Below are 15967 nucleotides of genomic sequence, written 5' to 3'. Positions count from 1 at the left end.
GTGCTCACCATTCAAGAGGTTTTTGAGATTTTCAAAATAGCATGACCAAAAAAATTAATTTAGCACATCACACATATTTGTATTAATTACGCTTTCCGACCCACTACGAGTGACATATTTGTAAAAAAATTATCTCAAATGAATGATCTATTTTACAATGCAATACTAATACTTGATAAGAATACTTAAAACTATTCTTACGTTTTTTGAATACCCGTTCCAATCTCAATTATAAGAAAAAGTTATTATTTTTTTTGTTAAGTAGCCTAGTGGTCGGAGCTCACACTTTTTAAAGGTGAAGAAGTAGAGAGTTTGGTGAACCTTGGCCCCTGCATAATATTGTCTTTGTAGCTACCAACTGAGTTGTGCTTACATGACAAAAAAATTAGATTCGTTCAATAACTAATGTATTAGTCTCTAATACTACCTCCGGTCCTATTTATAAGAGAAATTTAGGTCAACAAAAGTGAATGTATTTGGACTGAATTTTTAACAAGATACATCAACTTTTGTTGACCCAAAATTCTCTTATAAATAGGACCGGAGGGAGTAGTAATGTATTGGCGCTCTTTAGGGATTTCAAAAGAAAAAAATATTCACAAAAAAAATCAAATATTTCAATTTTCAATGCATCGATTAAATTTTTGAACAAAGTTACTATTTAAAGGTCTCAAAGAGCACTCTAGGGGCAATCATTAAAATTATAAATTAGTTATTAAATGAATCAAAAAAGTTAATTTTTTTATAATCGAGACGTATGTGTGAGATGATTAAATTGAAAGCTAAAGTACACTAGAGATTCTTTAAGTTATTTAATTATAACAAGTTGGGTTTTTAAGTCTTTTTTTGTACCACTTACATCTTTTAGTTATTTAATTGTAGCAAGTTAGTCTTTACGTTTTTTCACACATTTTAGATCTTTTAAATTATTTAATCGTAACTTTTAAACACCAAATAACTTACTTTTCTACAATCAAAATTTTATTAAATTGTTAAAATTAAATAATTTAAAGATCTAAATGGTACGAAAAAACTTAAATGATCAACTTATTACAAATGAATGACATAAAAGACTGGTTCATCGCTCCATTAAAAACTAAATGATGAATATCGAAAATTTAACAAATGGAGCATGTAGTTATCTCTTACATATTTATATTAGGCAAGGGCAGTTGCCTCATTAAATGTTTGAACTTTATCTATCCGCTCAATGTTAGTTTTGTGAAGCAAGGTGGTGAAGTGTAGCAATGCAAGTCTTCCCCAATTCTTATCTCTTCACTTTCCCTAAACCCTTAAACCTTAAACCCTCTCCTTTATTTCACGGCCATCCACCACCTCTACTCCACCGCAAACCACCCCTCACCACCGTTGCTAAATCCTTCACCTCCGATGAATTCCCCGTCGACGAAACCTTCCTCCAAACCTTCGGCCCTAAAACCAAAGAATCCGAAGACGAAGCACGACGACGCAACTGGATCGAACGTGGCTGGGCTCCATGGGAAGAGATTCTCACTCCTGAAGCCAAATTCGCGCGGACGAGTCTCAACGAAGGTGAAGAAGTTCCTCTCAGTTCACCGGAGTCGATTGAAGCTTTTAGAATGTTGAACCCTAGGTATAGGAAGAAGAAGATTGAGGAAATGGGAGTGACAGAAGAGGAATATTTGGCGAAGCAATTTGAGATTAAGGAAGATGTTCCGGAGGAGTTGGAGACTAAGTGGGCAGGACCGTTGGTGGTGAAGTTGGTGCCGCCGAGGGATTGGCCGCCGAGAGGGTGGGAGGTGGATCGTGAAGAGCTCGCGTTTATTCGTGAAGCGCATAAGATGGAGGCAAAGAGGGTGAGGTTGGAGGATATTGAAAATGGTGTTAGAACTGAAACTGATGATGTGTGTTTGGATAGGTATAAGGTGTTTTTGAAACAGTACAATGAATGGTTGGAAGCTAATAAGGATTTATTGGAAGAGGAATCCTATAAGGTTTCTTCAATTTCATTTCATACTTGTTTAAATTATTACAATGTGCATTCATAGTTTTTTGATTTGGTTTATGTTGATTGCTAATTGCTAATGCTAATTGTGATGTGAATGCTACAGTTAGACCAAGATTATCACCCTGGTAGGAGGAAAAGAGGCAAGGATTACAAGGATGGCATGGTAGGATATGATGAATTCACGATTCTTTTTTTATGTTTGTATGTATTTGGAATGTGAGAAAGCAAACTTGTTCTGGGGCTAACTGTTTTTTTAAATGGTTTTTGCAGTACGAGCTACCGTTCTATTATCCTGGCCAAGTAAGCTATTTCACAATTCTTAGTTCATACTCATTATGGATTATATTGTATTGTTGTTGTCTATAAAGTCGATGCTTTACTTTTTATCAGTATCGTGTTCTTAAGATTTCCTATGGTATTAGTGTGTTTTCATATTCACCTGGTTGTTTCGAATTACTGCTATTATAATTTTATACGCACGGGCAAGCATTGCATTCTATCATTTTCTGCTGCTTGGAAGAAACTGATTTCATATGGTGGGACTAGGCTAGTCTTCAATAGGCATGTACAGTGATCTTTTCAGTTATGACAACGTGCATATTACATTTTTAAATTGCTGACTGGAAATTTTGTTTAAGAAAACTATGAATAACTGAATTTACCCTTTAATGGCAGCATCACGTTGTCACAGTTTTTTTTTTCCTTTTTTCTTTCTTTTTGGTTTGATCAATCATGATGTCTCTAATTGGACAACTGTATATGTAGTCCAATAGATGATCCTATTTTTGTTTGGCTTCATTTCATTCGTATAGTTAAAATCAGTCTTTTTCTGTATCATAATTTTTAATAAATAAATATGTAGGATTGAGATTCAAGTTTTCATAAATGCTTACATGATAATTTTTCATTGCAGATTTGTGTGGGGAAGGTGACAACTTTGCATCTCTATCAAGGGGCATTTGTTGACATTGGCGGAGTATACGATGGGTACATACCAATCCCTCTGTCCATCTTTTAAGTGTTCCCTTAACTTTTTCTGTATTGGGTGTTCATTTCCTCATTGTTTTGGATGCTGGAGTAAGTAATATTGAGTTGCTTCCACAATGATATTCTTGCTAAATTAATAACTATATCTATAACTTTAGAATGTTTAATCAATATCATGTGGTGCAAAAATAAATTGGGAAAAGCATCTTCACAAGCATTTGTACCAGCACTGAAATGCTTCATTATATCCAAAGCCATGGCAGAAACAAAACAAGTACCTAGAGAAACACACCTGAGACTTGTTAAATCTCTAGACTTTGGATGCATTTTTTTGTTAGAAAAAAAAGTACTGGTTGTTTACAGACTAGAGCTACAGGGAAATCATACTGTCTCTTTTGTATCATGTGGTAGCCCAGTTTACTGAAAATTATTCAACACTGAGATTGTTTTCTCTTTCTTTGATCTTTGACTAGGAGACATTGTTTTCTCTTTATATGCTGCCATGGGTTATTGCATATTTTCTTTTGTTTGCTGCTGCTGTGTACCAGCAGTACTTCATACTGTTATCACGAGTAACTTATAGACTTTACTTCTGTACCATTGTTATCTTGTTCAGTGCCACTGTTTTAGCTTTTACTTTTATGCAAGTTTTCTTCTGGAATATTCATCTACTGTAACGTGTTCTAGGTGGGTTCCTATAAAGAACAATGATTGGTTTTGGATTCGCCATCACATAAAAGTGGGTATGACAGTCATTGTTGAAATTACGGTGAGTATTTCGGTCACTAGTTGAGAATATTCCATACTTGTCACTTAATACTTACCTTATATACTTGATAATACAGTGATGGTGCCTTTAACTGTACTGTTACCTGCCAAATTGTAGTTTTTTTACCCATCGATAGGAAACTAGTTGGTGCTGCATTTTTCTTCATGTTGTTATGTTCACGTTTTGAAATAGGAACTCTAGCTCAAATTGTATTATACAAGGTGAATTTTCTCTCTCTTGTGTGCAACAACTGGGGCAAGCTCCCACTTACCCATCAGAAGCACTGTCCTTAGTTTCTGTTGGTATCCCCACATCAGGTATCCAATTTTCCAGTTTATTGCTCACCCCATTCCAAAGGGAAGGGGGCGATATGTTTAACCTCTGGCCTCGGTGTTTGATGCCTCTTTCTTTTATTCATCCATTTTTGGTACTAAGAAAGGTCTACCCTTGTTTCAACTTTCCACTATAATTCACCATTTAACCATGTCATTGGTTGCGTGTGACTGAAATTGTTTCTTGTGTATCCTTACTTTAAGCTTTTTTGCATTTTTTTATAGGCAATTTTGGTAGGACACACAAGGCTATATTACTGATTCTATAATATATACATAGTTCAATTATATCCTTGTTTGGCCATAAGTGGTTTTCTTGTAATGAATGTTTACTCTACTTATTAACTCATTCACATTTTTACTTTGTAGGCAAAGCGAGATCCTTATCGCTTCCGGTTCCCGATCGAACTTCGTTTTGTGGATCCAAATATAGATCATCTGATGTACGATTATGTGTTTGTGATGTTCAACCTTCTATAAACAGCGCTTCATAATACATAGTTCTAACTTTATTAATTTGATTACAATTGATAATTTTAACATATTTTTCATTTTCATACTTCAGCTTTAACAGATTTGACTTCCCACCAATATTTCACCGTGACGAAGATACTAATCCAGATGAATTGCGGGTTTGCACCTTTCCCTAAACCACCTCAATCTTTTTGCAGATGATTTTTTTTTTTTTTTTGCATTGATCAAACTCTGAAGCTCTTTGTACTGTAACTTTGCTGTGATGTAATCCATGCTTTTGTTTTTAACGAGTAAAAGTTCAAATGTATATCCATGCTGTCAGATATGTCTTGATATCAAAGTTATGCATTATTATGATCGTATTTTTTCTAATTGATATTTTAAAATTTGCAGCGTGACTGTGGAAGGCCTCCTATTCCTAGAAAAGATCCAGGAGACAAGCCAGAGGAAGAACCTCTATTTTCTAATCACCCATATGTTGAAAAGGTATGTTCTGATGGACTTTCACAAGGAACAATAGACATCAATGCTGGTTCTAGGTTATGGTAACTTTCTCTTATACAAGCACACAGTGGTTCCAAATCCCTTGTGTGTGCATAGGCTGTTTTGTTTATAACCTGTTTCCACCCTCACCCTTAGTGTGGTTATGGACCCCATTCAAGATCCTATTTACACCTGCATAAATGTGAAGCCAAATAAGAACGAACATTCTAAAGGTTTCATATGAACCTGTGTCTGTCTGTGTTGATGTTCAGTTGGATCTTGCACAAACAATGGGACTTACGAAATAACTACCATTCTAATAAAGAAGTACAAACATGTGCGTTAGTTACAAAATTAGCATATATGCTATTTTTTTGTCACTAGGATCGATTGTTGCATATATTAACATAAACTCTCTCATTTAAATGCTAAAGCTGATCTCATCAACCTTATTTTGGTACTGGTCAACTCAGTGCCATTGTAAAAAATACGAGGCCACAAAACTAATAGAATAGATTGAGGTGCTTACTTATGTGATTCAGTCATTATGGTAACAATGTTCCTGGGCAACTCCGGCCATAGAAGATAAAGGGTCGTGTTTATAACCGACTGCTCCACTCTGATAATTCCATAGCATGACTAGCTCATATAGCTAAAGCTTCAGATGCTGAATTAGCTTTGTGGTAATCAAGCCGTCCTTTGTTGATTTTGACTCTTAAGTGCATAATATTGTGTGATAATATGGATCCCAAATAAATTGGCCGCTTTTTACTAGCTTTGTCCATTATTTCCTGACTAAAATCAGTATAACTGCTCTGGTTGTAGTTTAAAATACTTTAATTCTTTTGATTTTGTAGAAAAACTTGTCTGTTTTATAGTTTTTTTTTTTATATTTTTATACATAATTGATCCACCACCTATACTCAATATGCACATAACATACTTACTATAACTTGGCAATGCAATTATAATATGGACTGGTAGATTGACTTTATAAAATACGAAGTAATCTGTACTGTTAGGTATGATGCAATTGCAGTTTCTCTTCCTTTAACTACATCACTCTTTAACTACATCACTATGAAAATAGAATGCTTGTCTTTCACAAGTTCTTGGTTAGACCTATTGGCATCTGTTACAAGCGTGTAGTCTTCAGTCACATTTATATTTTATGTCCGAGTATTGTGGTAACATTTTTTTCTCGTAGAACTTTGTCTTGGAGATGCAAGGGTAGGCTAATGTGAAATCAGGGTGGCCCCGTTATGGGATCAGGCAGTCACTTGAGTTGCAACACTTATTTTGTAACAATAATTTTACACAGTAACCTTTGCTGTGTTCCAGTTTACTAGTTTCATGACGAATGAAATTTGGTGTGCTGGTAAAATATCACTTGAAACTTAAAGATATGTGACGAGAACATGAACCTCTTTCATTGTGTTACTTTCCATACTTTGCCTTACAATTTATAATGATTCTACTCGGCACCCTGTTACTGGGATTATTTAGGGCCCTGTTCAGATGTACCAAAGAAAGTAGAGGGGATTACACTAAGAAATAGAATTAAGAGGGGTAGTAATGATAAGGGCATGATCACAATTGAGGTGGGGAGTCTGTTAGAAAGGAACCTAACAGAATGAGGAGGTGGCTGCCAATCAATCGTGAAGGGTGCATAGATGAGGGAGGGAATGGAAGCGAAAGGGACAGAATCTGTTGGAATTCTAGGAAGCTTAGGCCTGACGGAAGTGAAGCATTCTATTTCTTGCATATGTGATATGTTCTTTCTTTTCTGTATTTTTCTCTTTTCTTTCCTGAAATCGATGATTGGATAATTTTCACTTGTCCATCACAAGAATACTTTTTTTTTTTTGCAGTTGTGGCAGATTAATGTAGCTGAGCAAATGATTTTGAATGATATGGATATTAATCCTGATAAATATAAAGGCAAAAAGCTATCAGACTTGGTTGACGAAGATGATTTTGATGAAGAAAAATCAGTACAGCAGACAAAAGTTCCTTATAAAAATGCATTAGTGCCAAAAATAACTATGGTGAGTTCTATTCTTATTGTTGTTCTGGATAAGAAATAGTTATTGTTCAATTATTCGTGTTAACTCATAGAAAGTTAGGAAATAGTAACTAATCTTGTACGACTTAGGAACGGAGTTGGAGGTCGTGGGTTCAAACCTAGACGGAGGAGTAAATATTAATCTAACAAACTAACTATTAACATTTTCCTTTCAACAAAAAAAGCAATGAACTTTAAACCAGATCTAAATTGGATATTTCAAATGTTATTATAGTTCTGGCCAAATATCTTTTTAGTCCTTTAAGTTAGACAAAAGTACCGGGTTAGTCCTTTATGTTTTTTAAATTTCAAAGAGGTCCTTATTACCCTTTTAAGGATCTATTTGAAACTTAAAAACTTAAAAAACTTCAAATAGATACATTAAATTAACAACTTAAATGACCTATTTGAAACTTAAAAAAACTTAAGGACCTATTTGAAACTTAAAAAACTTAAAGCACTAACCTGGTATTTTTGTCAAACTTAAAGGACAAAAGGAGGTATTTTGCATATAGTTTTCAATTCCAAGCATAGTGGGATACCACATAGCAGATGGCTGCTATATTGAAATTATCTACTCTGGAATGAATTATAAGCAAAAATTATTTTTTGGAGTGAATTATAAGCAAAATTAACTACTTCTCTCATATGTAATGATAATATCTCTAAAATACCCGTCATTTAGTTTAGCATTTTGTATTTAAATGAATTAATTTCTTGGTCATGGAAGGTAACATGGGCAATTGACTTAATTTTTTTATTGAGATTGCGTAAATTAAATGTGATTAACTGTTTTTCTTAATATGCTTATATTGATGAATGTTTGCTTATATTCCTTTCTGGAGAGAGTCTATGTTAAGCAGTTCATGAAAATCCCCTATAATTAAGCAGTTCATGAAAATCCCCTATAATATATGTATTCTATGTAGTATATAAAAATATCAAAAGTAAAGTTGTTTTGAATTAGAAATCAAGGACACATTTGATTTGAAGGACCAACGCTCCTTAAATAAGTTGTTCTAGGGAGTTTAGTTGAACACTTATACATAAACTTTTCTATTGAGTTTACATTAGAACTTGTTTGAGTTTGTGAACTTATCATAAATTAATTGATATTATTTTTACCAATGTACCTAAACACTAATGTAAGTCCATATATCATGAGATAAACTCAAACAAGTTCTAAATAAGCTCTTCTAAATGCCTGTTTCTGTAATACCTCAAATATATTGATAAACAAAGACCCGAATTGGGCCAAATCAGTTACAAGTATAGGGCCATCCACATTGATATATTGATGGCCTTTTTCCCCTTAAGACTGCATGCAGAAACACTGACCAAGAAGTCCTTACTGTGGTAGAGATTGTTGAGGAGTCTTGGTTACTCCAGTCTCAGTGTATTTTTATCATTGGAGGACAGTCTGTGGATCAGAGACAAAGCTCTGATGGCGTGTAATTTTATTAAGGGATAATCTTTCTCATGTGATTGTGAATTCATACAAGGATTGAGTTCAAAGGCAGAGTAGGTTACAAAATATTAACCTATTTGCTGCTGGTTAGGAAAGAAAAATACACAAATAATAATGCACTGAAAAAATAATTTGGTTTTTTCTTCCCAACCAACTTATACACACTGAACTTACATACACTTGGTTACTTATTAATTTACATATTGTTTTTAACTTTGGCAGAAAACAAGTGTTAAAGAGCTGGACTTAGAGGCTGCACTTGCTGAGCGTGAGGTCAACTTTTCCTTTTATATTTTGATAGAAATACTTTTCTGTTTTCCAAAATCTTAGTAACAACTTTTAAGAAATGTACTTCTCAAAAATAGAGCCCTATGATTGTTTGATAATTTTCTTTTCAACTCAACCTTTTGTCTTGTTATCGATATTTTCTTGAATTGCACAAAAGTTCCTTGACCAGTCAATCTGCTGTTTAAGACTTCAGTTTAATACAAGGAAAATAGCTGTGTTGTTCTCTTTCATAAATCTGAGACAACCTTTGGTGATACAGCTCCATAAGAAACTATGGAAGGAAGCAAAGGATAGAGGTGAGGACTACAAAATCGCTACATTGAAGCGCAATATTGAGATGGATGAATATGATTTCATGCATTGGCGTAGATCATTTGAAGAAAGAGAAGCATTGATTAGAGACATCAGCTGGTACCGTTATGTTAATGTTTATCATCCTCATTTCCTGTTATGATGCGTTGATTTTTACTAAATTTTTTCCCTTTTCACAGTCGTAAAACTCTTGGTCTGCCATTGGAAGAGCCAGGAAGGTATGTTGATGCTAGTTTTTTCGGTAAAGACCAGTATGATCCTGAAAGTCCTCTGTATCGTTATGACTATTGGGGGGAACCCAAGAATTCAGAAAAGAGCAGGAAAGAGAGGATGACAGATACCCATAACAAATCAATTGTGGGCAAGGGTACTGTTTGGTGTGAAATGCCGTACGAAGATAGCGTAAAACATCAGCCAAAAGAAGTTGACGAGTATTCAAAGCAAGGTGAAGCTGCCGAAGAAGAAGAGGAGGATGATGATGACGACGATGACTTTGACTTCAGCATTCTGAGCAGTCTTGGTACTAATGCCTCGGATCAAATTCATGTTAACGGGACTGAGACTTCTAGATTGTCAGATGAAGGTGTGTTTGAGGACTGATGCTATTAAGCATTATTGAGTAAAATGTGTACAGTTAGGATGAGAAATGTGCATAAATTTTGCAGTGTAGAAACACTATGGTAATTTAGTTTATTTGTGTTGTTTATGAAATAATTTCATATTATCTGTCTCGGAAAAGAAAAAAACAAATGAAACTGTTTCCTAAAACAATTATTGGTTTGATTTTTTAAAAAACTAAAAAACAAATAGCATGTCAAGAAAATCATGAAATGTTTGCGTGTCCAAATCATTAAATCACGGCCGAAACAATTTTATCTACTCGCTATGAGGGGTAAAATTTCACTTTAACTTGCTATGCAGTATATCTGTCTTGTTGAAATCATTTCTCATCAATTCATTGGGGAAATAATAACGAAGTAAAAGAAATCTTCACATCAGATTCTGAGGCATTCAAAGAAGAAGAAAAAATAGAAAGAATAAATTTCTACTTAAGATCTAAAATATTTTACAATGTGAGTGAAGTTAACTACTCAAGATCAGGTGCAGAACTCGTTGCTAATGAGTTCATTTTTACAGACAAAATTGGGCAAGTCCTGTTAAAATCAAATTCAATCGGAAAGGAGAAAACCAAATCCAAACTTCATTCCCTTTTTCTATGTTTTTACGACCCCGTCCTCAAACTTCTTAAAGAGTGGAGCCAGTATCCGACCATACAAATATTGATTAAACTCCACGATCCATAGCAGCGTCACTAAATCCAGCAACTACTGCTCAGAACCACTTTATATATATTTGTTCAAATGATTCAACAATTAATGGGGGGTAACATCAATCAATTTCTCCTTCTTCTACATCTTTTGATGGCTCTGCAGCACTCTGAGGCAGTTCCTCCTCCTCATCCTCGTCATCAACCTTCATGTACAATCCTAACTGCTCTAAGGGATTTCCCTGCAGCTTGATCCCACCAAATCCATTTTGATGATCATCTGGGCTTGCCTCCTCTTTGAAACTTGGTGTCTTTTCATCATGTACAGCACTCAACATTTCTAGATCTTCCAAAAATTGACAGCTCTCGTTGATTTCAACGGTTTTCTCCATCTGCGAACAGAGATGTTCAGTGAAACATACCAGGAAGCTGAATTTATATATGGATGTATATCTATCCAGCTTACATTTTGCAAAGCCTGCCGGGCTGCTTCTCTCTCCAGCTCCCTCTTCCTTTTGGCTTCAGCTGCAGCTTCTGCTTCAGCTTTCCTCCGGGCCTCTTCTGCAGCTTTTGCCTCTGCTTGCAATCGAGCTTTCTCTGATACACACAAAAACAATTAGCAATCAGACAATTCATTAAAAACAGAAGCAGTATTCTATTGAAGACCGACATCTAACCATTCAGAAAGGAAGAAAAATAAATACAAGGTAAAAAGGAAAAAAAGAAAAAAAAACAAACCTTCCTTCTGCCTCCTCTCAAGTTCTTCTCGCTCAATCCTAAGCTTTTCAGGGTCACGTTTTTCATCCTGAGATCAAGTTGGAATTGAAACACAAACTTTCATATAAAACTTGTATAATGACAGAACTTTCATGAAAGGCAGCAATGATGGTAAATTAGCAATTACCAGATTTACTACTTTAGCAATAATAGAAATTCCCTACTGATGAACGGAGACAAAAACTGAACACTTAAAACTTTGATGTTTTTCAAATGTATTGTGTTTCTCAAATTTTGATGTTTAAAAAACACAGCCTAGTCTATTGCTGCAACAAATTAAAACCTCAACTACCATATTACCCCCCCTTAACAAACCTTTTCAAGGGCTTTCTCTTGAGCTTTCAGTATGGTGTCAGCAAACCGGCTCCTTAGTAAAGCTTGACGGTAGAGCTTTTCAGGAGAGACTTGCCTCTTAGACGCAACACCCTCCCCTAAAATATTACAGCATGAAGTGTGAGATCATGCTCAAAAACTAATAGCAGACATATTTCTGCATTTTTCAAGCTTACCATCTAGGTGGCTCTCTGATTCAATAGTATCTGGCTTAGTCTGCAAACTCTGGTCAGCCTGGATACCCAGGTTAGTTGAATCTATACAAGAAAGAGAGAATGAGCAAGAAAGCAATAAAGGCGGGCAGATCCTCATCAAAAAACATGCCAAGAAACTATAATATGCACATGGTTACGAAAGCCCATAAGTTTGGGACCAACCATTTCCAGTTTCAGGATTACTAGGATCCCCCCTGTTTTGATCGTAAGTCAAGCCAGGTCCCACATTTTCCTGCAATTCATAGCGGTTTTTTAACAAAGAAAATGGTCAAAGCATATGAAAATTGCATTCTATGAATAACATTATTTTTGATACTGTATGTACCCCAATCACCTTAGAACTAAGAGGTTCTGACGCTTTAGCAGTATCTAACTCACTACCAGATGAACTACTTGAATCTGAATCTGTTGTGCCACAATTGCAACAGTCAGATAAAAGATTCCAGCATACAGAAAAATTCATTAAAATTGACAAGCGTCTGGTTTTTCAAACATCATAAACCAAGCAAGTAGAAAATCGACAATAGCTACTGAATTTATAAGCGAAATACTGGAAAAAAAAACTATGTTCATCTTGTTTTTTACACCACATTACATTAAAATTAACCAACAAACCAACAACTTATTGAGTATACACTTCTAGCATATTAATTACACTGCTGTCCAGATGTGATGTCTGAAAGAAACTAAAATTTAAAACAAAAGACTAAACTAGCTGCAACTGAGGTCAAACACAAACAACAACGGATGAAATATTCAGACATGAAAAATATACAAGTTCCTACTGGCAACCACTTTACACCATACCGCTTTGTTAATGAGATAGTTGAGTGAGAGGAATATCATTAACAAGGCAAACAAAATTGACACTGAAACATCTGGTTGATGAAACAGTCCAAAGACCAAAATTATTACATAAATGAATTATACCTAAACTATTGATTAGGAGCTGGGAAAAAAAAAAGTAAAATAGTTTAAGGACTTGAAAATTCATAGAGATTTGGTTTGTACGACAGCAAGGGAAACCACATCCAAAAGAAATAAAAATGGAGTTCTGGGTATACACACTGCAATTAGAAGACTATAAGCATATCCTGGAATAGGAAACATATCAAAAGTATGCACTAACACGAACCACTGGATGATGAGCCAGATTCACTACTAGAGCTGCTTGAACTACTGCATTTACTGTTTCTGTTGACTCCATCTTTTTCGATTTCTAGTGGAGGATAATTTGAATTAGGCGGATCGTTTCCACCAACGATGTCCACGTCCTCCTCAACCAGTTCATTGCCTGGCATTTGCAGTGAAAATAAAGGATCACAGTTAGAGTCAATTAATGTTGACACTTGTACCAAAGGGATGCAAAATCACTTGCAAAGCGAAAAGAAGAGAAAAGAAAGTACACAATTTACCTTTAGAAGGTTGCATTGATGAATTGCTAAACCCTGATTCATTAAGAAGCTGCACGAAAATCAAGCAAAAATTAAGTCAGATGAGATACAGAAAATATATGATTTACGCACAGACCTGCATAAAATGATAGTTTACAGCATTTAAACACACATATACAAGTGAGGATGTGCTTACACTGTAACACATTCCATGTAAAAATTTTAAATGTCAAATTTCAACAATTACAACAACAACAACCAAGCCTTATTCCACTACGTGGGGTTGGCTACATACACACACACACACACACAGAGAGAGAGAGAGAGAGAGAGAGAGAGAGAGAGAGAGAGAGAGAGAGACCTCTGTTTCACACTGTCCAGCTTTTGGCTGAAATTGTTGCTTCTCCAGCAAATAATCATCAAGAAGCTTACGTAATTTGAACAGGGTATCATCACTAAGAGCATCAATATCAACCTCAATTTCATCATCGTTTGTTTGCCCTCCTGCGATGCGACTTTGCTCTTTCAAGAAATCCAGAATGGAATCAGGCAAGTCTCCAAGCATATCCTCCAACTGTTGACTCAATTTCTGCTTCTCCATGTCAGTCATAATTCTTTCAGCAGGTTCTGGCTTGGTAAAAGTGTCGTTTGGTGTCATTTTCTTCTTTTTTGTGGGGGGAATTGGGTCAGAAATTACAGTTTCTACATAAGTAGGGTTTGAAGGCTCAGATGGGACACGATGATCAATGACAGGAATTTTCTTCTCGATGGACTTCCATCCTTTTTCAAAGGCTTTACTAAGTGCCAATGCTATGCCGTGCACATCATTGCCAGGTGGATTATAAGTCATTGCGTTTTTGAAAGTCAGCCTCACATCATCAGCAAAATCCATGGGATTTGAATATTTACCAGATGTTATCCTACTCTTCACAGTACCCAAATCCATTGGATGTTTGATGACATTGAAATAATCCGGAATGTTCAATTTAACAACATCGACTGGTTCATTAAAAACCCAACCAAATTGATGAGACATCAAACGGTTAAGTAAGTTCTCACACTGTTTCATTAATGTAGCATATGAAGCCATTGGTGCAGCAGTTTTTGGATATTCAAAACGTCCAGACATACTTTTTTTTGTCTTGGGACCACTACGCCCTGGCAGGGGTCTTTTCTTACCATGTGGCACCGATGCTTGCAGTATACTGTGTTGGCTCTCCAGCTGAGGCCTTTTCTGTCCCACACTGCAGCTCCTTATGTCACTCGACGGAGATAATCCAACAATGTTCGAATTCATACTGTCAATTTTCTTCTGAAGTTTTCTCACTTGTTCAAGTTCCCAAATCAACCTCGATTTCAAATTCTTTCTCTCCATAGCCGACATTTTAGACAATGAGTATAGTTGAAACGGAATGTCAAAACTACCATAACCGTCATCACCTTTCAACCCAAGTTGTTTCCTGTTCGGTGCATAGGAATCCGCCGATGCAGTCGGCTCCATGTCAATCCTTCCCGAGCTACCCAACCCATCCGACTCACCCATAGTCTCTACCACATGACGAAACTCAGGAACAAAACCAGTAGCATAACCTTTGGAATATTTTCTCGATTTCCCCATAATTTGTGATTGAGAGTACTTTCTGGATTCCTTTTGTCCAGCAAAATCTATGGGAACAGTTGGTGCCATAAGATGAAATTCCAACAACTGCACATATCAGCTACGACACAACAATCTAAGCAAAAACCAAAATTCTCAGAAGCAGGAATCAAGTCTTATCCTCCAAATTTTAACGCAAAAAATGATAAAACCCAGCGATGGGTGCACTTGTCTCATACCCAATTGGCCAATTTCAGTTTTATTCGATAACAATTTTCTCCCTAAACCAAAAAAATCTAAACTTTATTGAGCAATTAACAGCACTCTTCTTTCTACCTTCTTCCCAGGTGCAATTACATTCATCACTGAATACCCAATAGCATTTCCTAACACATTTGAGTAAATGAATCCAAACAACAATGAATAATTCCTCAAAATGCGAACACCCAAGTAAGAAATCAATCGGTTCGCAACTTTATTCTTATTGCAAATCGAAAATGAAGCAATTAAAAGAGAGGGTAAAGGGTTTCATGAATTAGCGAAAATTGGATAAAAATGAGAGGAATGGAAGCATAAACCCTAGATCTCGAAAGAAAATTGAAGATCGAAGGAAAAGAAAAAAAGCGCGAAACCCTAAGTAGAAATCCAATTGAAAACCTGAATTGAATTCTAGAAGGAACACGCAAACGCAATGTGAATCATGAAACCCTAAGCATCACCATCGTTCTCTTCTGTGACAGAGATCGCTCGCTCCTTCGCGTAGTTAAATAATAAAATAATAAAATGAATTAATAAATTATAGAGAGAGAAAGAAAGAGAGTTTTTTTTGGTGCATCCTTTTCAATTCATTTCCCTCCTTTTATAATATCAAACGGCTCAAACGACAACGCGTTTTTGTACATCCATCCTAATCGCACGGTCACTATTGCTTTCTTCCCACTTGCTCCATGTGGGAACAAAATCAAAATATTTTTCCCTAAAAAAAAATCAAAATATTTTTTTACAGCAAATCATGAAAAATATTAAATAAATTATTTTTTCCTAAAATAAAAAAAAAAAACAGTTAGTAACGGTCATCTGAGTCGAGCATTGTTGAAGCGTGTTCATAACGAATCTTTTATCCTAAAACACAAGAGTACTTATATCATCCTCTAACATTAATCGTAACGGCAATTGTTCAACCTCAACCAACTCATGTCAATCACATAAAATCAAAAAA

The 15967-nt window shown here is 35.5% G+C and overlaps 2 protein-coding genes across 3 annotated transcripts; one reads left to right on the top strand and one right to left on the bottom strand.

Moving 5' to 3' along the window:
• The first annotated feature begins 1178 nt into the window (after positions 1 to 1178).
• Positions 1179 to 9890, top strand: LOC25489495 (protein PLASTID TRANSCRIPTIONALLY ACTIVE 10). The gene is made up of 12 exons (XM_013605486.3): positions 1179 to 1973; positions 2091 to 2150; positions 2258 to 2287; positions 2901 to 2974; positions 3662 to 3743; positions 4445 to 4518; positions 4641 to 4707; positions 4943 to 5035; positions 6904 to 7080; positions 8788 to 8838; positions 9113 to 9264; positions 9345 to 9890. The coding sequence occupies exons 1-12, from the start codon at positions 1248 to 1250 to the stop codon at positions 9763 to 9765; spliced, it is 2007 nt and encodes a 668-aa protein (XP_013460940.1). The 5' UTR covers positions 1179 to 1247; the 3' UTR covers positions 9766 to 9890.
• A 285-nt stretch (positions 9891 to 10175) lies between these two features.
• On the bottom strand, positions 10176 to 15567 carry LOC25489494 (transcription factor GTE10). Of its 2 annotated transcripts, none has more exons than XM_024779526.2 (10): positions 13513 to 15567; positions 13173 to 13221; positions 12887 to 13051; positions 12092 to 12162; positions 11920 to 11989; positions 11719 to 11799; positions 11525 to 11640; positions 11171 to 11237; positions 10899 to 11029; positions 10176 to 10824 (listed from the first exon to the last, which is right to left on the bottom strand). In XM_024779526.2, the coding sequence occupies exons 1-10, from the start codon at positions 14836 to 14838 to the stop codon at positions 10555 to 10557; spliced, it is 2346 nt and encodes a 781-aa protein (XP_024635294.1). In that variant the 5' UTR covers positions 14839 to 15567; the 3' UTR covers positions 10176 to 10554. The 2 variants fall into 2 exon arrangements, with proteins under 2 accessions (XP_024635294.1, XP_013460938.1); XM_013605484.3 differs by having other exon boundaries at positions 12893 to 13051; positions 13513 to 15566.
• Between the last annotated feature and the right edge of the window lie 400 nt (positions 15568 to 15967).

This window comes from Medicago truncatula, chromosome 3 (assembly GCF_003473485.1).
Source record: "Medicago truncatula cultivar Jemalong A17 chromosome 3, MtrunA17r5.0-ANR, whole genome shotgun sequence".
Lineage (NCBI taxonomy): Eukaryota > Viridiplantae > Streptophyta > Magnoliopsida > Fabales > Fabaceae > Medicago > Medicago truncatula.
This window is presented reverse-complemented; position numbering and strand designations above follow the sequence as displayed.